We start from the raw sequence: 22,503 nt of genomic DNA, 5'->3' as shown, positions 1-22,503 counted from the left end.
GGCCTGGTCACTGAGGCCTGACCAACATTAATCAGCACACACACACGCTTGGAGAATCTCTCTCTCTCACACACACGCGCACATACACACCGAAAATCACGGCTCTCAAGGCCAAAAGGATGCTTATCTCCATCTGACATTACAGAGACGTCAAGTAGCTCCACTGTCCAATCAGCAACCTTCGGTAGCGAGGGGAAAGGTCACGGCCGGTCTGTGCGCCGAGAAGATCCGGAGGACCTGAGGAGAAACCGGAGAGGAGACCTTTCCGTCCGTCTCGTTCCACTGGCGAGGGAGTGGAACCCAACGATGCACGTAGTTGGGTGAGGAGGTTGGGTGGGTCCATCCATCAGGCTGGACAGTGAATCATCTCAGGGTTCCTCTGGGTGTGCAGAGGCAGAAGTTGCTCTTGGTTGTTTGAGCCCAATTGAATCCTTCAACTTCTTGTGTTTACCAAGCCGTAGCCTAGGACAGCAGGGTGTTGCAGGGGGCTACTCAGGTGCAGGCAAGACGTGTGGTTGTGAGGAATAAGTTGTTTCTACCATTGTAGTTCTTTTGTCTTCCTCTCCGGACTTGTGCTTAAGCAATGGCCTGTGTATAATGACAGACCTGTCTTAAACAAATACACACACACACACACACCCACACACACACACAGAACGATCCCAGCGGAGTGCTGAGGTCTCATTACCTACCGACCAGATTAAGATGGAGGAGATAAACAATAAAGGCAGCCGACTTCCCCCAGCAAGGTCAAGGACACATACACACACAGGCTCCGAGTCAGGGGAATAATGACACACAGACAGGGAACCCTTAACTGACAGGTCTACTTTATCATCCTCGGCCCGGTGTAAGACCATGAGGCCACACGTAGCATGGGAGGGAAAGCAAGGAGAGATGCATACTGGGACTAAAACATGACTTATCAAGAAGAAATGCACGCACATACACACACACACACACACACGTACACGATGGGAATGTAATTATGAACAGTCCTGTCAGTTAATGACAGAACCTGACAGGGAGCCCAAGTGAGCGGTCATGAGTTTGAGTCCCGCTTCCTCCGAGCCTGCCCACATCTGTCTCCCCTCATGTCCCCTCCCTCCCCTCTTTCGCTGCTCCCCCCTCCCCCCCTCCCCCCCCGCACCCTAGCCCTCTCTTCATCCTAGCCCAACTCCCCCCCACCCCCCCAACGTACTCCTTCGACCCTTTCAGATGGGTCCCATCCTCCCCCCCACCCCCCCAACGTACTCCTTCGACCCTTTCAGATGGGTCCCATCCTCCCCCCCCCCCCCCCCACCCCCCCCCCACCCCACCCCACCCCCCACCATGCATCCCGCCTGCCGGGTGTGTCTGTCAGAGTCCCTGTCCTGCTGTCTGCGCTGCACTGCTCTCATCCATCACCGTTACCCCCCGTCCCCCCGTCCCCCCGGCCTGCTCCACACACACACACTCACACACACACAAACCGACACAATCATTTGCCAACGCCCAGCCCTCTGCTGGGGGTCCTCCCCCACCCACCCCCCCAAAAAAACACCCTTTCCATCCATCCATCCATCTCTCCGTCCTTCTGACCCCCTCCACACAGCTCTCCCATCGCTCCGTCCTGCCACCCCCTTGCTCGGGGCTGGCATTCCTGGGCCTGTGGTTACCAGCTTTGAAGTGAGCAGCACCAGGGCCTGGTTCAGAGCTCAGCCCCGGCCTCCTCTGGAAGGCCCATAAAGGAAAAGCAAACAGGCTTTTAGGATTGGTGAATGAGCCCTCCTTTGGTGCATGGGGGCCCCGAGACGCACACACATTAACACCCACACAAACACACACAAGCCAGGCCAGGGGCCCCTCACACACTTGCTGGTGTCGTCTAAGGATTATTGTTCTGTTTCCCCACTCTTCCCAGTGACTCTTAGTGGGTCGGGCTGGCTGAATGGTGCCTTTAATAAAACCTCGGCAATTATGATGAGGCTCCGCCTCTCTCCCCCAGCCCCTACAGAACACAGACACTGTTATTGCTGTGGGCTCCTCGACGCTTTAATTAGTTTGGTTCTGTAGAGTGAGGTTATGGGATTCTCAAAAGTCAAATATCACCAAGGGGCATTGTTGTAGTGTGAGTATATTTATGTGTGTGTTTGTGTGTCTTTTGAGGGAGTGAGAGAAGTCAAATAAAAAGCAGATGGCAAAGTGCCCAAAAACGCACAAACCAAACAACATCAAACCCAGCAGAAGATGATGATACACACACACACACACACACACACACACTCACACACAGACACCCACACACGCTATCACGCACAGCTGAGAAAAGTTCAAGCATGCACTGAGAGGGAGAAGAATCTATCTGAATTCCGTCTGGACACAAAAACACGACCCGATAAGAACGAAAGCTGGAGCAGAGCTATCGATCGCCCTCAGATCAATACCAGATCAGGACCAGCACTTCCCCCAGGCTCATCACACCCAGCCCAAGCCACTCTGGAAGCCCAGCACCGCCTCATTTTCTCTGGGGCTCAGCCTGGGTAGAAGGCTTAGTCTGGATGTGTTAGAAGACTGACCACGTGGCCCAGGGCCTGTGTAATAAGCTGTTGCTGTGATCCAGGCCACGGTGAAGTGATCTGGGCGAACGCTGTCTATTATCCAGCCTCTGAAAATGTTAGGAGTGCCTGGTCTTTACGAGAGAAAAGGAGAGGAGAGTAGAGGAGAGTGGAGGAGAGAAACAGACACCAGGTTAGATGCAAAGGATAAGGCAGACAGACTTACTGTCCCCTCAGATAGAAAACCCACGTAGACACACACACACATTGATAGCTTCCAGGTGGCTGATCTCGTCTTCAGCATAGTAACTCCAGGATGAAAAGAGTTTAGTTTGGCAGAACTGGGGGTGATGTGTGCATATAAAACCAGCAGGCAGGGCTGGATCAGGGGAAATGAGGTGAGAGAGACTCTCGCTCCTGCTAAGGTGTCACACCATTACCAACCAAGGCTGATGTCATACAGTACATAAACTCTTACCAGACGACCCACAGACACACCGGGTTCTGACCCACTCAGACTTACACTTACTTACTTATCCTCAGGCCCGAGCCACGTTTTCATGCAAGTCCACAGACGCGCACACACACACTCACTTTGCAACAGGACACTCCTCTCCTCCATTCCCCTCTTCTTCTGTCCCTTCCCCTCCCTCCCTCCCTCCCTCCCTCCCTCCCTTCCACCCCTCCCTTCCACCCCTCCCCTCTCCTCTCCTCTCCCCTCCACTCCCCTCTCCTCTCCTCTCCTCTCCTCCCCTCCCCTCCCCTCCCCTCCCCTCCCCTCCCCTCCCCTCCCCTCCCCTCCCCTACCTTCCCCTCCCCTCCCCTCTCCTCTCCTCTCCTCCCTTCCCCTCCCCTCCCCTCCCCTCCCCTACTTTCCCCTCCCCTCCCCTCCCCTCCCCTCTCCTATCCTCTCCTATCCTCTCCTCCTGTCTCCTGTCTCCTGTCTCCTGTCTCCTGTCTCCTGTCCTGTGCTGCCCTCCCTTCTACTCTTCTTTCTTCTCCTCCCCTGATAGAGGGATGAATGCCAGCCCACACACGGGCCGGAGGGCTAGGAGAGGTCTATGCACTGAGACAGGGTGACAGAAGAGGCTACTAAGATAAAGCACACAACTACAGGTCAGGAGACACACACCAAAACGCACATACACCCATACACACACACACACACACACACACACATACAGCTTCAAGCTGAATAGGGTGAAGGAGGAAAGGATAAGTTCTGGAGAAACTTCATCCATAACGGACCTACGTTACTGGGTCAGACCCACTGTCACTGTGAGTTAGGACCTGCTGGTGTGTGTGTGTGTGTGTGTGTGTGTGTGTGTGTGTGTGTGTGTGTTAGGGAAGCGAGCCATATACCCCAGCAGTGAGATGTGCTTCCAAAGAGCCTAACTGTTATATAATGACCAGTCCAAACAAACACTGCTTCAGGGGGAATGGAGCACTGACCCAGATGCACTGTCCATGGATACAGTCGTTCTTACACAACCACCATAACCCAATGCATAAATGAATCAAACACAACAGAAATAAGTATTTATTGCACATTCAATGTATATGTGCGAGAGTCAATATGACAGTGTGTCTATGCGAGTGTGTGAGAGAGTCTGTGTGACTGTGTGTGTGTGTGTGTGTGTGGGGGGTTGTGCGTGGGTGTGTGTGCATGTGTGTGTGTGTGTGCTGCACGTGTGCACGTGAGAGAGCAGAGGGGAAAGAGCTTAAGAGAGGGTGGGGAGTGATATAAAACATGAGGCAATAGATCGACTCTCAGGCTGCACGCAGAGGGACTTTGAACCCAGCGCCAGGACCATGATCCTCTGGGGTGCAGACCACTGTCACTGAGACCAGACCAAGGCAGTCTGCCTCCAACCCCAGTCGCGACCTCGTGCTGTCCCCTCTTGTGGCGGGGGGGATCTCTGACCTCAAGGATCTAGCTTCAGACCAAGACGACATCATCAGAGACCGAGGTGGATGTTTTCGTCAAGGTTCATTCTCCCCGCCAGAGTTCAGAACGCCCTTGGTTCCCCATCTACCCCCGCACCAAGTCCAGTTCCACATCTCCTCCTGACTACTGGGCATGTGCAGGGATGGAGGGAAGGAAGCGATTCTCTGCTATATCCAGACTCTGAGTAAGCCTGTTCGACTGGGACACATCCGACAAAACCCATCCCACAGCCAGTCCCCTATGTGCAAACCAAAGGTCGCAGGACCACGTACGACCAGCTCGTATGACCAGCTCTTAGAGGGGGTTTGTGTGCATGTGTGTGTGTGTGTGTGTTTGTGTGTTTGTTTTGGTCCGTTTGAGTACGTAGAGCCTACACTCGACTGATCTTCTACTTTTGGGACAACATACTGAAACAAGCACACACACACGCACACACACACACACAGCGTGTGATCAGTAATGAGCTATCCCGCTGCTTGCATCCACAGCAAAATCCATCAAAAATAAAAAATAAAGGGGGGGCCCAACCTCGTCTACCCAAGATGCCCCTCAGGATCCCAAGCAGAGCACATCTTCTGGAACAGGTCTGAGACAAAACAGGAAACCAGTGCAGTACAGCCTCTTATTGGCATGTAACTGTACGGAAATGTTGTTATACTGTTTGTGTGTGTGTTTGTGTGTGTCAGAATTGAAGTTGCTCTGTTGTTTTTAATTTTGCCTTGTTAAAATACCCTTCGCACTTCTGCATTAAGGAGATAAGTAATCAGGGATGGCAAGTGGCGGGATTGTGTTTCTGTGTGTGTTATTGTGCGTGTTTGAACGTGTGTCTGTGTGTGTGTCAGTCACAAGTAATAAGAACTAGAAAGCATGGGGATTGTGTGTCTTGGTAAATCCAGCAGGAATGCAAACCTTCATCTCTCTCAGAGAGCAGCTGCAGAACCACACACACGCGTGCACACAAACACACACACACACACACTGTTTGCCTCACGCCGAGTCTTCTGTGTTTTAAGATCAAATTAAGGTTGGAAGGAATTTCCCAGTGAGGGTGTAGTCCTCGTGTCACCTGCTCCAGTCCATTCTAACAAACATGGGAAGATGATACTGAGCATCTGGAACCATATGCTTGTTGGTCATTTGTGATGCATGTCATACAATCACAGTAATAGAAGTGCAGTGTGGGGACAGATAGTAGGTAGATGAAAATATACACACATACACGCGCGCGCGCACACACTGCCAAATAAGCTCTTGAAGCTTCTGTTCTTTTGAAAGCACCGCAAAAAAAAACATCCCTCAGCTTTTCACCTCAGAATAACATTTATAACATTTATAATAACTATAATTATAATAAGAATAACATTTATAACAACATAAATATTTGTATAATTCAGAATAACACATGCACACACTCTCGTTCTCTCTATAAAACGCTCTCTAAGCTATGGCTCCTACAACACACACGCACACACACACAGCTCTGAATAATGTCACTCACACATACACACGCTCCCTCTCTCTATCAAGCACAGTTCTGAATAACACCCCATACACACAGATAGTTACACAAACAAACATTGGAAAAAGTGTCTGAAAAGAATGACAAGTTTGATACAACACCACCTTCACTTCTGATTTCTCTGAGGCCTACATGCACACACACACATGATTTGGTGACCGATGCACACACACACAAAGACACACAAATGAAAAATGAATCGGAAGATGCTGCATCGCATCACCTCAAAGGAAACAGCCCACAAAATATTCAGTGAAGCCGCTCTATCAACATGTGACTCAGAGAACCAACACGGCTAGCCTGGGGAAGCGGTTCTGGGACACCTCCCTCACGCTAGCCTGGCCCCCCCACGCTCATCTGTCCGTTAACACCCAGGACCTGGTGAGCGAGCTGCGCGCTGGGGCCTCGGCTGCACTAGGGGGGCTTTGTGGGCCTGTGAGTGCAGCTGTCACCCTCCTGGGGTAACATAAGCCCTTATTAGACTCCATTAGTCCTCTCTGAAACTAATAAGAGATTGTCAAATACATCCAAACATTCACACAACTCGGCCCGACAGGGTAAGTGGGGAGAGAGAGCAGACCTAAGGCAGAGGTATGGTCTGGCAGCAACACTTGTCTTTTGTTTCCTCATTCTGTCCTCCACCCCCGCACCCCCCCACCACAGCGCCGAGGGGGACACAGGCTGTGCTGGGGGCCTCTCTGACTACCAGTAGGGCCCCCTTGACAGCAGAACTTGACCTCTAGGAGAGCAGCTTTGATCTGTAATTAAACTGGATGTGACAGAGGGGAGGAGAGATTTGATAAGCTCCACAAACCGCGCGGATCTCGGGTTAGGCCGAACAGATCTAACAGACGGACAGACGGACGGACGGACAGACAGAGACAGAAAGAGAGGTTTTCTTCATCTCCACCATCTTAAAGGAAATGTCCTTTTCCCTACATGGAAAGCCACAGACTGTTAACCCTCTGATGTGGTCCCACCCTGGTACTGGCTAGCAGTGATCTTCCCACCACTGACATGATGAGGTGAGAGGGTGAGGTACCCACCCTCATCACTACTCCAAGCTGAGGCAGAGATGTCCCACTCACACGCTCACACACACACACACCCACGCATTCTCTCACGTGCACAAAAAGGAAGGAAGGGGCGGGGGAGCAATCGAGAGCCAAAAAAAAGACACCAAGAGGATAAGAGAGGACTTGTCTCACCTTGGCAGCTGCTCCCTCGCTCCTCGTATCCCGGGTTACACAGGCACTTCCCTATGGGCACAAGCCACTCCCCCTCCGTACTGCAGTACATACGCGGTGACTCCTCCTCCTTGGAGTGATTGACACACGAGCCCTTCACCTCCACCAGTGACTGGGAGTCCATGGGCACCGTGTCGGGGAAGGAGGCCAGGTTCCTGACGGTGAACGGGCACTTCTTGAAGTAGACCCTGACCGACACCAACGCCACACACGCCCCCACGTCCTGGAAGGCCAGGTAGAAGCCTTTCCGAGTGACGGGCCCCACCTCCCGGACCTCAGTGTTCAGTTTGAGGATGCGGTCGCCCAGGTCCATCTGGGTGAAGCTCTCGTCGGCAGCGATGGTGTCGATCTTGGTGAACTGGTGCTCCCGGAAGCGGCTCCCCTGGTCCTCGTCCGTCTCCAGGTACAGGAGGTTGAAGGTCTCCTTGCAGGTGCCCAGGACCAGTGGGATGGAGTTGCAGTCGCGGAGGGTGAACTTGAGCTCCACGTAGATCTTCTGGGCGGACTGGCGCTGGATCCAGTTGGTCCTCAGCCAGTTGTTCTGGCTGTACTCCATCACATTGCACACCTGGAAGGTTCGGATGGGCGTGTAGTGTTCGTCCACTCCGCTGATCTCCTCCCACTAGGGGGGGGGAGAGAGAGAGAGAGAGAGAGAGAGAGAGAGGGAGAGAGAGAGAGAGAGAGAGAGAGAGAGAGAGAGAGAGAGAGAGAGAGAGAGAGAGAGATAGAGAAATATAGATAAATAAAAAGATAAAGAGAGACAGACAGAGGGTGGGGAGAAAAGGATAGCAGAAGAGATGAAAAATTAGAAATTAGTTCTTTTTCAGATCTAACGATTCCTGCAATCCTCAAGCACAAGTTCATTCCTGCTGTCCATGCTGAGACATCTATCAATAATTTTCCAAATTTTCCACGAATGTCAAGGCAAAGACAAAACATGAAGTCAAACAAAAATGATCTTGACTTGATATTGAGATGTATGTGTTGAATAAGTGAGCGTTAAGCTATCTTACATTCTCTCTCCACTGGGAGACAGGCAACGAGAGGAGGGGGAGAGAGAAAAAGAGAGAGGTCATTTCTTCACTTCAAACACACTGCGACACTCATGGATCATGTGGCTTAGTCCTGCCGTCTGCATAGCTAAACAGTGAATCAGACTGGTGATGAATAGGGAATCACCTGAACACTGGGCTTATTGTGGATAAAGTGACAGTCATTATAACAAATGGCTTTCAATGGACATACTCCTTCAGCAATGGGAATGAATGTGCGGCTCGGTGAGTAATGCTCTCGCCATGCACACGGCTGCTCTGTGGAACTGGAAATTGAGTTATCACTCCGTTCGCGCACATTCCAGCACACACAAACACACTCAGGCACACACACATACTGTACTTTCACACAAACACACACACACACACACATAAATGTGTGTAGACGTTGATGAACACGTACAGTATACACACGCACGTGTACACGCATGACAATGCCCCTCGGGCTCTCGTCTGCGCGTGAACACTCACACCTTCACACACACGCGCGCGCACACACACGTCAGGGTCAAGTGTTCGAAAATCTCAAAGCAGTCAGAATCAGCGGGGTACTTTCAGCGCTAACATATACAAACAAAATTAATGATGGGCTGAGAGTCTGTGTTTCTATTACAATGATGGCCTCTCTCTTTCCATCTCCCTCGCTCTCCCTCTCTGCTTCTCGTTCCCTCTCCCTGGCTCTCTCTCTCTCCCCCTCTCTGTCTGTGTAAGGCAGTCCGTCTGAGAGCTGCTCATTAACCATGGAGTACAGAGCGCTCAGACTGAAGAATGGATGCTTGTGTTTCATCTCAGACTGGGTTAATGAAACACCCTCCAGGGAGAAAGAGAGAGAGACAGACCGAGAGAAAGACAGAGAGAGAGGGAGGTATAGAGAGAGAAAGAGATAGAAAAGAGAGGGAGAGAGAGAGAGTGATGGGGCGAGGGACAGAAAGAGAGAAAGAGAGAGAGAGAAAGCAAAAGAGTGAATGGTTTGGAGTGAGGGGGGGTAGAGAGATGTAGACTTCCTCCCTCTGTTTAGGTTCCTCAGTCATGTTAGCCTCAGTATCACCACATTCATCAGCTCCCAGTCAAAACTCTCCTTCGGTTATTATTATTATAGACCCAGCTCTCACTAACACTAACACTGTCAGCCTAGTAAGCCCTCCAACGGATATGAGGGCATTATAGTCTAGATCTTTCCTCTCACTTGTCCCTGTTTTGTCCCTGTGTCACCCATCTGTGTATGTTGTCCCTATTACCACTGTCTATGTGCAGTCTTTGAGTCCCTGTGTCCTTCTGTACCCATGTCTCCATGTTCCTCTGTCGATGTGTTGTCTTCCTGTCCCCGTGTCCATGCGTCACTCTGTTCCCGTGTCCCTGTGGGTACAACTGAGCGAAGGTGATTCTGCTAACGGTCTCCATTTCTCTCCCGACTGCCTTCTGTTGGGCCAGGTATCGTATTCACATGAGCCTTCTCCTCACGGCAGGAGGAGCTCTCAAAAGAGGCTCCGCTCTGCCAAAACCTCCACTCCAAACCTCAACTGTGTGTGTGTGTGTGTGTGTGTGTGTGTGAGTGTGTGTGTGTGTGTGTGTGTGTGAGTGTGTGTGTCAGCACACCGCTCCCTCTCCGAAAGCAGATCACTGTGGGAGCCATAGGGGCCGGTCGTTGAAGCTATTATGCGTTTATGTATTTTCATGTACATCCATATGATGCAAATTGGACCAAATCCGATTTGACTGGTAGTGATGGTGCTTTCCTTTAATGCTGTCTCTGTGAGACTCCTTTGGTCTGCCAGCACAAAAAAAAGGCTGGGGAGGCACTGTCTCCAAATCAAAGCCAGGTGGCTTCTCTGGCCTCTGCTGTGTTCTCCTATTCCGCAGAGTGTGCAAAAGTGTCTGTGCGTGTGTGTATTTGTGTGTTTGTGTGTGTCTCGGCTTAAACCGCGGCTGCCAAAACAAATAAGAGCTCTTCGATGACGTGTAGATCAGACACTGGAGAATAACATATTACATGAGCTATCCCCTGCCCTGCGTGACCTCATCGCAGCAAACCTCTCCACCCTTATTCTCCTGTCTTGGTCTTCTACACACACACACACACACACATACAGGAATGTCAGCTCTCGGTGCCACTGTTCCAATCTTCTCTTCGTTGTAAAGGATGACAGTGTGCTTCCCACAGAGTAAAGAAGCATCAGATAGGAGAGAGAGAGAGAGAGAGAGAGAGAGAGAGAGAGAGAGAGAGAGAGAGAGAGAGAGAGAGAGAGAGAGAGAGAGAGAGAGAGATGGTGACAGAGAATCTGTTGGTATGTTTAGAAAATACAAGAACCCCCTTTCCAAAGAGAGAAACAAACATTCAAGCACGCACACAATCACGCACGCACACACTCACACGCACTCATGCACAAACGCACACACACACACACACACAAATCCGGCGGAGGCCCTGGCACCAGTGTGCACTGTGAGAGGGAGAGCCGACATTTCAACGAGAGCGAAATGTAATAACATTACAATCCATCTCCTGATCGCGTTACAGTGGAATTGCATTCGTTAGAGAAGACTGACATGTCCTCCCACCCCTGTGGCTGTATCGTATGCATGACCTCTGTTGGTGCAGCCTTCTCACACACACGTGCGTACGCGCACGCACGCAAGCACACACACACACACAGTGGACCACAGACACACACAGTGCCAGTCTCTCAAGTTTTCTTACTCATCCCCTTCATGAAAGTGCCAATAAGGTCACAATCAGGTGTCTAGTTACCGAATCTCCATTACGGACAAGAGAGAGGGGGAGAGGGGGACAGGGCGGGGGGGGGGGGGGGGGGGGGTGGGAGGGGGAAGAGGGGGAGCCAGAGTGACTGAGCGAGAGTGGAGGAGAGCGAACGCGAGAGAGAGAGAGAGAGAGAGAGAGAGAGAGAGAGAGAGAGAGACGGATGAACAGAGAGATGAGAGGGGCTGAGCGTCTGCAGCGGGGCGGCGTCTTCGCGTCCAACTCCAGGGGTCAACGCTCCCCTTGTCCACCTCTAATTGATCTACGCCAACACCGGGACCCTCGCTCTGACCCCTGGCCCTGACCCTGGCACAGCTGTGCGTGTGTACGTGTGTGTGGGTGTGGGTGTGTGTGTGGGGAGGGGGGTTCAGAGGGGGGTCACGGTGTGAACTTGCCCTGAGGAAACGAGTCCGAGCTCTGATCTGTGCTGGAGGTATATGAGGCAGCGGGACTTGTGAAGCGAGGGGAAACCCGAGAGGGCCGGCCGACTGAAGACGCTCCATTCGGACGACCACCCCAGGCACGCCTCAAAACACACCAGTCACCGCTACACCAACACACAGTCAGGGAGACTTCAAAGAGCAGAGGGGCCCGCCTCAGAAGAACGTTTAGGATCCAAATATAGAAAGAACTTGAACTTAACGCCGTCTCTGTCCTCATCCCGTCGCTTTTTTGTCCCGGCAGTTTCACACACGTGATATTGTGCGTTTCCCTGGAAATCGACCTATAGAATGTCCCTTGTGCGGAGGGGTGGGGTGTGGGAGAGGATGTGCGGAGTCAGACGGGAGGTATCGAAGGCTCTCCCTCACCCCAGTCGGGAGGTCAGGACGAGGGAACGCGAACCGCCATTGATCTGCCTTGTGTCCAATGAGGGCATCATGTTCAGCCCAATGAAGACACAAATCACTGTGGGGATGTGGGGGGGGGGGGGGAGGGGGAGGGGGGGGGGCGGTCACAGATGGACTCCCCTTGGGGGGTTTTGGGGGAGCTGTAGTTAGACATCACTTTTCTATGATACCACCACCCCCCCCCCCCGTCTCTCTCTTTCTCTCTTGCGCACGCTATATCACTTCATCCCTCCTTTCCCACAGCGGGCCCAGAAACCAGAGAGGCCACAACAAGTGCAGGAGCAGCTTACATTTCCCGCTCAGGGTCGCCCCGACAACTGCAGCCTATCAGTCAGAAGGTTTTCATCACAGTTTTCTACCAGAGAGAAAACCAAAACACACGCTTTGCCTCCCCCCTGGCAGCCCCCCCCTCACCCCCCCCCCCTCCCCCCCCCTCTCAGCCTGGGCTATGTGTTAATCCTCATTTATGGACGGGCTTTTCTCTTCTCTGTGCAGCTGGGGGACACTCTGGGTTCGTCAAGGCGGGGTGTGTGTGTGTGTGTGTGTGGGGATCCTGAGCTCTGAGGCCTGGTACTGTGGAACGGTGGTGGACAGTGGCCAAGGGAGCTTCGCCATTACAGAATCTGGACCTGAGAGTGGGAACGTGAGCTGGGCCGCTCGCTGTGCCGAGGCCCTGGATAGAGTACCGCTGTGTGTGTGCGTGTGCGTGTGTGTATGTGTGTGTGTGCAACCGTTGTGTGTGTGTGTGTGTGTTGGTCTGTGTGTGTGGAGGAGCCTTAGCTTCCAGCACATTATAGAGTTTCTCATTATTCTGGTCTGTATTTTCAGAGGTAAGGTAATACTGTCTTGTCTTTGTAAAGTGGTAACACACACCAGAGTTCCCACTGGCTTCCATAACAATGTAGAGTGTAATTATCATAAATTGTGGACTTTTCTTGTTAAGGTGTGTGTGTGCGTTTGTAACATAAGGTCTTGCTATGGGCTGTCTGAAGTGCTCTACCCAGGATAAATTCATTCACTCTGGTATGTTTGTCCTTTGTTTAAGAGTGCTTTCAAAGCACATACTGAGCAATCAGCAGCATGTCTGGAGCATGAGGAGTACAGCCCCCTGGACTAGCTCGCCTCGTCAGCACCCAATCCAGCCTCCACCCAGATAACACCCTCAATCTGAATCTGGGGGCCTGCAGACAGCACACACACACACACACACACCCTAACTGCATCAGTGCTGGTGCTGGATGCGTGGGGACCAAGCGGACGGTTCAACACTTAATTTGCTTTAACCGGAGAGAGGGTCCCGATACATCAGTCTGTGTCAGCATGTGTGTGTGTCTGTGTCTCTGTGTGTGCGTGTGTGTGTGAGAGTGAGTGTGTGGGCTTATGTCTGTGTGTGTGTGTGATAGTGTGTGTGTGAGCTTGTGTGTGTGTGTTTGTGTGTGTGATAGTGTGTGTGTGGGCTTATGTCTGTGTGTGTGTGTGTGTGATAGTGTGTGTGTGGGCTTGTGTGTGTGTGTTTGTGTGTGTGATAGTGTGTGTGTGGGCTTGTGTCTGTGTGTTTTTGTGTACTGCCAGCCCACTCCACCACATTATGAGAAATCATTTCGGCGGGCCGGGCTCTCGGGGCAGAGCGCTTATCGGACCGCAGTCAGCGAACGACGTGAGTAATTACAGATGATTCACCTTGAGGACTTGATCATCAGCAATATCTCACTTTCCCTCTCTCTCTTTCTTTCTCTCTCTCTCTCTCTCTCTCTCTCTCTTCCTCCCTCCCTCTCGCTCCCTCTCTCACCAACAAAGGAGGAGGCTTTAAGAATGACATTGGTTTCTCATTCACTGTATCCTGCGTGCAGTCTCCATTCTCTGAACTGTTGAAACAGGAACGCCTTTTCCTACTTTAGCCAGAAGACTTACTGCCACTCAGGTCATGTAAATGACTGAAATTTGGCATCCAGATCAGTCCAAAGAAAGCATTAAACACCACTTTGCTCTCAGTTAGTATTTTCAGTTCAACCTTATAAAGTAACCTTCACTTTTTACAGTGCCAGCCCCAGAAATATGGTGTGGGGAAACTAGGTCTGGCAGCTGTGTGGAACTAATGAGTGGATTACCTTCAGCCACTGCCAGATACTCATTTTAACACTTAATAAAGTTTAGGGAAAGTTTGGCCCCTCAGCCCAGGCACCCAGCAGTCAAACTGGAAGACAAATAAACAGAGGCCCCTGCTGGAGAGAGTCAGGCTGCAACAGAGGACCTGGAGTTTTCCGGAACGAGAAGGAGAAGCTGCTTTCCATACTGGATGCAAATCTTTTTTTGGTGTTGGTTTTTAATGGAGCACAACCACTCTGTTTCCACGAATACATTAAACGGCTCTGTTAAATGTTGTCTTCATGGGGCAGTACCGCTATTACCAACTACGTTTCAAATTATCTGAAGTGTTTCTGCTGATCCGCTATTACGTTCCAATCTAATTTGGCCTCCCGTTCGCCTGAGGTGCTCTCCCGCTTCACCCTCCCTTACATAGGGTCGACTGCAACACATTTATCCCCACCCCGAATCCCCCGCTTGTTACTTACGGACAGAGGTCAATTCCACATCTTAGATAATGCGATTAAGGTGGATTAAAAAACGCTTTCAACTTTGGATAAACTTGGCCTTGATCTGATAAGGCAGTGTTCATAGGAGCAAGTACACTCACCCCATGCGATGGGTAGGACATCCATCCCAGCTCCCCTTGGCTCGCTTTGGAGTCCAACAGGTTGACTGGATAGAAAGGAGAGAAGAGGGAAAGAAGAGTTTCGTTATTGACGCGTTTGCAGGAAGCAAACGCTGCACTTGATAAACGGCATTATCAAGTGCAGCGTTAAAGCCCCAGACAGTGGGGGAAGGGGGTTGTGATAGGATGTGCAGAGGCAAGTGTGAGGGAGGGGAGGGGAGGGAGAGGGTTTGTAAGGTGCCTCCCCCAGAGAGAACAGTGACGATGAGAGATGGGTGTATATCCCTGCTCAGTCTCGTTAGCCTCACTTAGCTCACGAGCTAATCCCTCAGGAACCCTCTATGGTGGAGCCCAGATCAAGGGTGTATTTACCCAGCTGTTAAACACACACACACACACACACAAACACACACACACGTGAACACACACAGTCCACACAAGTGAACACACACAATCTTTCCACATAACTTCCTAAAGCTAACCAAACAGAGACAGTCTGCTGTCTGTCTTTCCCTCCTTCTGAGCAGCATCAAAGCAAAGAATGCTGGGACATGCGGTTCTGTACAGTCAAGACATCACACATGGTGGTCCTCCTCAAAAGCAGCATCCGAAAGCCTCCTGGTCGACCTTGCTCAGTGGATCTTACGGCCGACTCTGAGAAATGAGCAACCCATTTGGTACACTGAAACTGAACAAGGAAACTCTCATATCTCCATCACTGTGCGTCCTGCCATCAAATTGCACACTGAGCAAATCACAGGGAGAGCTCCGACACAACTGCTTGAGAACGGTGTGAACCATGTGTGCTAAAATGAAATGGAAAGTAAACGGGTGACAGGGAAAACGTGTTGAAACTAGGGAAATTATAGCATTTCTTGAAAAGCAGGATTGCACAAAAGAAGTGCAGAAAACCAATTACATCTCCATTCTGGATTGTTGTTTTCTACTGAGGAGGGCTCCTTGATATGATGAGTTAGAAGAACCGAGCCCTTGCAGGCCCTGGGGAGTTAAGAACTGGGTCCAATAGAAAAAGACTTTCCGCATTCTGTCACGTTGTGTTCCAGAAGGCTCTAGTGGTTTCACCGAGCAAGAGCAATTCCATATTTGCTGACAGCGTCAAACTCCTTACTGAACCACTGAAGATATATGTTGAAGGATTTTTAACAGCGACACAGCATATCACTTTGTTTACTGGAGTGGTTTCATAGTCTCCCTACAGCCAAACACACACACTCACATACTTGGACCCCACCCCAAGTTTCCCTCTCTTCTCAGCTAGAGCTTGCAACTGACTCAGCCTGTTTCTCCCTTCCCTGCTGGGAGCAAAGAAGTCCACAGATTTACAGTAATTTACAGTAAATACCCACATGAACAGACACACACACATTGAGTGACTAAAACCTAGCCAATAATGCTTGGGCTTCGCCACGACAGTACACCTCACACAAAATCACTGAACCACCTATCTGACACTGCACACACACACACACAGTACATACACAGCACACTGTGACTGCATTCTTAAAGACAGGGCGGGGGGTGGAGCACAACCTATTATCAAATTCCAGACTGAAACTGACTAAATTGAGGCTCACCTGAGTCCAGGCCAAACAGCTGGCGGTTAGCTCATAGCAGACAGATTCCTATTAGCCCTAATAAAGCTATCTGTTCCTGTCAGATAATGGCAGCTCAGCATCCAGCCCCATTGCTTCCAATTTACATTTCTCAACGAGCCGAGCCAACGACTCAAATTGAGCCGAGCGGGGGAATTTGAGAGCAGAAAATTAGATGGCTCTATCGCAGAGGCAGACTCTCCAGCTGCAGGGGCAGGAAATCATCGCCAACACACACACACACACACACACTCCCTCTGAAACACACACGGAGTGGACCCAGCATTCGGCAGCCCTGGTCTGCTCTATGACAGAGCAAGAATGAACAGCCGCCAGAGTTCTCTTCTCTGGTAACAAACAATCCAGGCGAGATCGCGGGTGAATCGATACAGCAGAGACAGGGACCTACACACGACCACAACAAACACAGACACACTGAGGCCTGCACTCGCTGAGTGTGTTTCCTGTCTGCAGAACAGAGAGAGAGACTGAGACGGCGGTATAGAACTTCACACACACAGACGTGGGTCTAGAACCAATGGCTCCAGCAGGGAGGAATTCTTCACTCGGGATTACTCGCTAAACCGCTCTCTGGATCTATGCCCAAATCCAAACAAGAGAGTTGTAAACTCTGTCAGATAAGTGATGCCAATAGGGAACTGTTTATTTATTTGGATTTGATGGATTACAAAATAAAATATAGAATGATGCAGATAATAACATTGTATTGCAGATGTATTCTCCGCAGGCACTTGTAGGAACACAGGCTGCAGTACAAGCTGGTTTAGCCTCAGTGTTGTGGGCCGCAGTGCAGGCAAGTTGTGTCTGTGTTAAAGGGTGAAGTGTTCACCTCCTGCTATGAATTATTCAGAATGAGAGTCGCTCTGTCTGATGTTGCCCGTCCACCCCCTCCCACCCACCCCCTCCCTCCATCCCCTCTCTTTCTCTCTCTGACACACGCACACACACACACACACACACACATAAATACACACAGGCAGACACATATGCACAAAAATTGCACACGGTGAGCATATAGGCCTAATGTCTCACCTGCTCTTATCAGCGCCGAAGGCAGCACTCTTGCCTCTGCACATCACATCGTGAGCCCCCCGCCCCCCCCCCCCCCACCCCGCACACACACCTTCTAGGTCCCTGCCCAGGAGATGGATCTACCACACACGCACGCGTACAGAGTCTTACACTATTTTTATCGATGGGGTATGTGTAAGCACATTTTCAGCACCTCTGAAAGGTACCATCGCTCACAAAACACCATATCTCCCAGCGGGGGCCGATTCTCAGGGCTTCCCGGGCAAGGCCTCTCTGCCACCGGCTAAAAATATCGCGACCACTCGGCGACCAGTCTGGGAGAGAAACCGTGCAGGGCATCACGCATATGCGATGTGCGATTGCACTGAGGCCTATTCACAAGCCTGTCCCAACCAGCGCTCATTTTCGGCTGTGAAAATTCATCGCTAAAAAACAACTTTCCATAAAGTTCAACGGTGATTTTTCGTACAGACATATCATCTTTTCAACAAGCCAATAAACTATCATAACATCTGCGCGGAATTATCCCCACCCGCCCTCACAAAGAATACAGCACATACGGCCACAACCTATTACTTTCTTGGGCCTTTCACAACGGGATACGGGTATGGTTAACTCCCCAAACTTTGCCTAGAACCAGTTTGACTTAAAGCGCATAAGCAGTGCTAAATAGCAGCTAAATTAATTTGCTTCTTAAAACAGAACATAGTTTCGCTAGGCAGTTTGCCTAGATGTTTGGGGAGATATTGCCTACATCCAAACGTTTTTCCTCCGAGACTTGTTGATGTGGAAAACATTCGTCCTGCTCGAGAGGGGAACGTTTTTATTGTCCTTTTACATTCGCTAATATTCAAAAGTGGTCCTCTGTACCTATTTGTCTATTTATAGAGATGCTTGCCTATTGAAAACTTGAATGGACATCAAAAAGGGCAGTAGGCCTACCTAGTTTTTCATTAGGCGAAAAATTTAAGAATAATATGCAAGTATTGTTGACATAACCCTCGGTCTAATAAAGACGATGGTGCATTCTAGATTGTGTTTTAAAACTGTCACGAAATAGCCAACAATACATTAGCTCAAACAATCTATTCTCAAAAGGTTTGTTTGAACAGAGTGGGATAGGACTATACATGTATAAAACGTACTGGAAAATTGTAGTTGAGCTTTAGGCCTACTAGACTAGACTATGAAGTTTGGACGTGGGTATGAGACAAGCTAATAGGCCTAAATAGACCAACATTGACTTTTCATCTTAAATATCAGAAATCCTTCGCTTTATTATTTACTTCACTTCCAGTTTTACGTGGTCGGATCAAGGTCCTTATGGCTCCTTCTGAATTGTTTTTACCGTCAGAAAATATTTTTCAGTGCAAAATAGGGCACCCAAATAAAATCAAGATTAATAGCCTACATATAAGTGAACGTTAAGGGTGGGCTAGCTTGTACAATACAGTTTGTGGGACACAGACTTCTCAATACTAATTATGCAGTCTATTTGTCAAGGATATATGTGTATAGGCTGCCTACATGTCTAAATTAGGCTACAGATTTACAAATTGGAAATGTTTGAAAAGATTTTCTTTTTTTAAACTTTTATACATGGTCTGAGTAGACCTTTAGGATTATGTGTGCTTGATTCCTGACGGGCCACGACTGTCGACAGATTATGAGGCACGTACAGAGCTCACAACACCAAGTTCAAAAAACATTTGAACCATCACTTTCTCCGCAGAATAAAAGCTCTATTTTTGATCTTGTAGGTGTGTGTCAGAATTGCCATTATATTGTTTAAAATGGATTTATAGGCACTGCGGCTCGACACTGACACTCACTGGCAGACCGCGTGAGGGTTAGATAAGCATACATAAAACACGATTGTACCATTTTACGTTTTCACGAATAGGCCTACGTAAAACAGTTGAATAAAAATATAGTAGTAAACGACTAATTGAAATGCGTCTGGTTTCCTAAGATTCGGAGAATAATATAATTTCAAGAGCACTCTAGGCACAAATGAAGTGACATAAATCTGATATGTGGCCTAAAACATTTAAATATTGAAAAAAAAGGAAGTTATTTTTTTCAAAACAGGATTGGCGTGACCAGCTCAGTTCATATAGGCCTACATTGTGACCCGAGGGAGCCTTTGGTGGTGGAATAGGGCCTACATTTGAAATGCTATTTTGGCAGCTGTATCCATTGTCATGTTACAGACTTAATTTGTCGGAAATATCGCAACACCCCAAATTAAAGTCGTTTTTGTATTTATTTTATTATATTTATAAATTTTACATTGATAAAACTGTGCTCTCGAAAAGTTTAAAGAATTGCATTACATATGGACCCAGCTTTCCTTTATCAGTTTTGTCTCTCACAACACTGTCTTGGGAGGCATTTAATGTGCTTAAAAATCGATAGATCGAAATTGAGTTCATTATCAGTAATCAAGTAACCCTTTCATGTTGCATTTCACCCACACAGTAAACGCTGTTAGGCACAATAATTTGCCTTCGCATGGCGGTGAGACTTTACTTAAAAGTATGTATTTATTTATGTATGTATGTATTTATTTATGTATTTATTTATTTATGTGAAGAGCTTCGAGTAATAGTCTATTTTGAAAGTGAAACAGTGTCATTAAACAAAAAAGTTAAGAAAAACTGACCCTAAAAACAGAGTTTTGCCAAGGTTGACCACCTTAGTCCGGCGGTGACATGGGACTGGACAACAACAGTACGCACGTCTTTATCACATCCATGTTCAATATTATATTACTTCAATCGTCATTTGAAGATTTTAACTTTCAAAACACTCCACCTCAAAATATATCCTATGGTTTACTTTCCCCCTGCTCAGACAAATGTGGCGCATGTAGACAGTTAGGCCTTGTCAGAGCATGGATAGGCTACACTGTTTCAACGAAGATATAGCCGCTACGCAGCCATGCAGGACATATAGGCTACTGGAATTTGTTCCTATGTTTCATTTAAATTCACGTGAAATAAGTTCAAGTTTTGACAGTAATGTGATTTGTTGGTTTCCAAGCCTTTGACTATACCTTCTTTCACTCTCACTTCAGATTAAAATACATTGTCTTGTCTTCATTTGACAAGACAAAAACATGAAACGCACATTTGTCCAATGCAGAACCATAAACCATTAGCATACATGTCATACACTAGCCTAGGCTACTCTGTTTATCATAGTAGCCTACATGATTAGATTTTCTATATCTTCAAATCTAAAATGTAAACCATGTTATCAAAGTGTGTGTTTGTATGTGTGTGTGTGTGTGTGTGTGTGTGTGTGTGCGTGTGTGTGTGTGTGTTTTCAATCTAACAGTCAAATTAAGATCCCAAGTGTGACCTTTTATATCATAATCGATAGAACTAGCCTACAACATAGAACGCTTGGGATATAGGAATATATAGCCTATCTCAGTAGTAAGAAAAATTTCGCTCTTGTAGGCCTACTCATGTTTATAGCCTATGATCAAAGTAACACTTTCGACTGAAAAGTCAGAACAACTACTTTCAGACACCAGATTTTATTTTTAAAATACAGCAAAATGTAAAATTTCCGGGGCTTCAACTTCAACGATCTAAATTAGCCTATATTCTTTATCCTATTACTTGCCTACTATATTGTTTTTATTAAGTCTTTGCTCTATATTAACCATCCACGGTGTTCCCCTTGTATCAGCTCTAACGGCAATAGGACAATGCATTTGCGTTTGAGATATTACTGTAATGACAACACTGTCCGAGAACGCATTTCCAGCTCAATTGCCTGAATTTGTATATTCGACAACATTCCGGATATTTCCACAAACATCCTCTTAAGACCCAAGATTTGATCGTCGGGTTGGCAATTCTAAAACGAGAACAGAGTTTCCACCGTTTTAATAACCACGCAATAACTCTTATTAATGAACGTTATAAACGTTGCGAGTCCACCCGTCAATATAACATTACAGCATGCAGAGAGAAACACGTCAGATGGCTATTAAGATTAGGCTTTCACAATGCGCTCCTATATAGCATTTTATTGATATTTCCGAGTCATGTTGCAGGCTAAACGGCATGGTGAACAACATTCACAGCATCACCAGTTCTGTCAGGACCACCTTAAATGTCTGGGTACAGGCTCCGCGGCACGCGGCGCGGTGCACTCATAACGCTCACTGGACAGACGCACAAATATCTCTCTCACATGGCTCTCTCTCTCCACACCGATATCTTACCTTCATTGGATGGATGTGTGCTCAGAAGCGCCGGGTGAATAAAAGAGAAAAAGAGGGTAGAAATAAAAAGTGCTCGCGATTTGCAATCCATGTCGACAGTTGAGAGGGCAGCGCGCGGTACATAACTCCATGAAGCATGCCACTGTTGTGAGAGTGGTTGAGGCTCGAGCTCCCGTGCTCGGCTCGGGGGCTGATGTCAACTTTGACACCGGAGAATGAGGAGGAGTCTACGTTCTCGCTCGCTCGCTCGCTCTCTCTCTTGCTCTCTCTCTCTCTCTCTCTCTCTCTCTCTCTCTCTCTCTCTCTCTCTCTCTCTCTCTCTCTCTCTCTCTCTCTCTCTCTCTCTCTCTCTCTCTCTCTCTCTGTGTCGCTCTGTCTTTCTCTCACACACTCCATGAACGGAGACTGGCTCGGGTGGGGGGCTACAGTGTTTCGCTGCAGGTCCTACCGACCAGACGGAGTATATAAACAGGCTCTCGAGTTCACAAGAGGTCATTTTCTGTAAAAGACTATCAGTAGAAAGCTCAAGCCTCCAACATTAACTCTCCTTTAACTGTGTACGCACCTTTAACCTGGGGGTGTAGTGAAAACAAACATCTGACTAGCCTATCAAAGAACAATCCTCAAACAGGAATATTTTATGTTCTCTTCTGACATTCAAGAACAAATTACCAACAGGAAATGCATGAATTCCCTTGAATATAAATCTGAATAACGATTTATGAAAAACAAAACTGTATCAATTTAAATTCTTATCTGACTGACAAATGGGAGCAGGAAAATCGGAATGCCTGAAGATGTTTTTATTCTTATGTTTTTCTTCTTGTTTTTGCAGGCTCACTAAGGCCCTGACACTCTGATCCACAGTGACAGGCCGTGGACAGAGTGGGGGTGGCGCTGACGTCACAGGCTTGGAGAAACCAAGCCCAGCCAGCTGTTGGCTGAAGAGAGGACAGAGAAAAAGCAGGAGGA

The 22,503-nt window shown here is 48.6% G+C and overlaps 1 protein-coding gene across 1 annotated transcript in view; it reads right to left on the bottom strand.

The window, feature by feature from the left end:
- LOC134016988 (ephrin type-A receptor 3-like) overlaps window positions 1-21,727 on the bottom strand; it is a 37,529-nt gene extending 15,802 nt beyond the window's left edge. Inside the window, 3 exon segments of the mRNA XM_062456235.1 lie at window positions 7,204-7,873; window positions 14,605-14,669; window positions 21,532-21,727. Of these exon segments, the coding sequence (XP_062312219.1) occupies window positions 7,204-7,873; window positions 14,605-14,669; window positions 21,532-21,622 (826 nt within the window). The 5' untranslated portion in view covers window positions 21,623-21,727.
- Between the last annotated feature and the right edge of the window lie 776 nt (window positions 21,728-22,503).

This window comes from Osmerus eperlanus, chromosome 3 (genome assembly GCF_963692335.1).
Source record: "Osmerus eperlanus chromosome 3, fOsmEpe2.1, whole genome shotgun sequence".
Taxonomy (NCBI): domain Eukaryota; kingdom Metazoa; phylum Chordata; class Actinopteri; order Osmeriformes; family Osmeridae; genus Osmerus; species Osmerus eperlanus.
The sequence above is the reverse complement of the archived record's forward strand: the minus strand, read 5'-3'. Positions and strand labels throughout refer to the sequence as shown.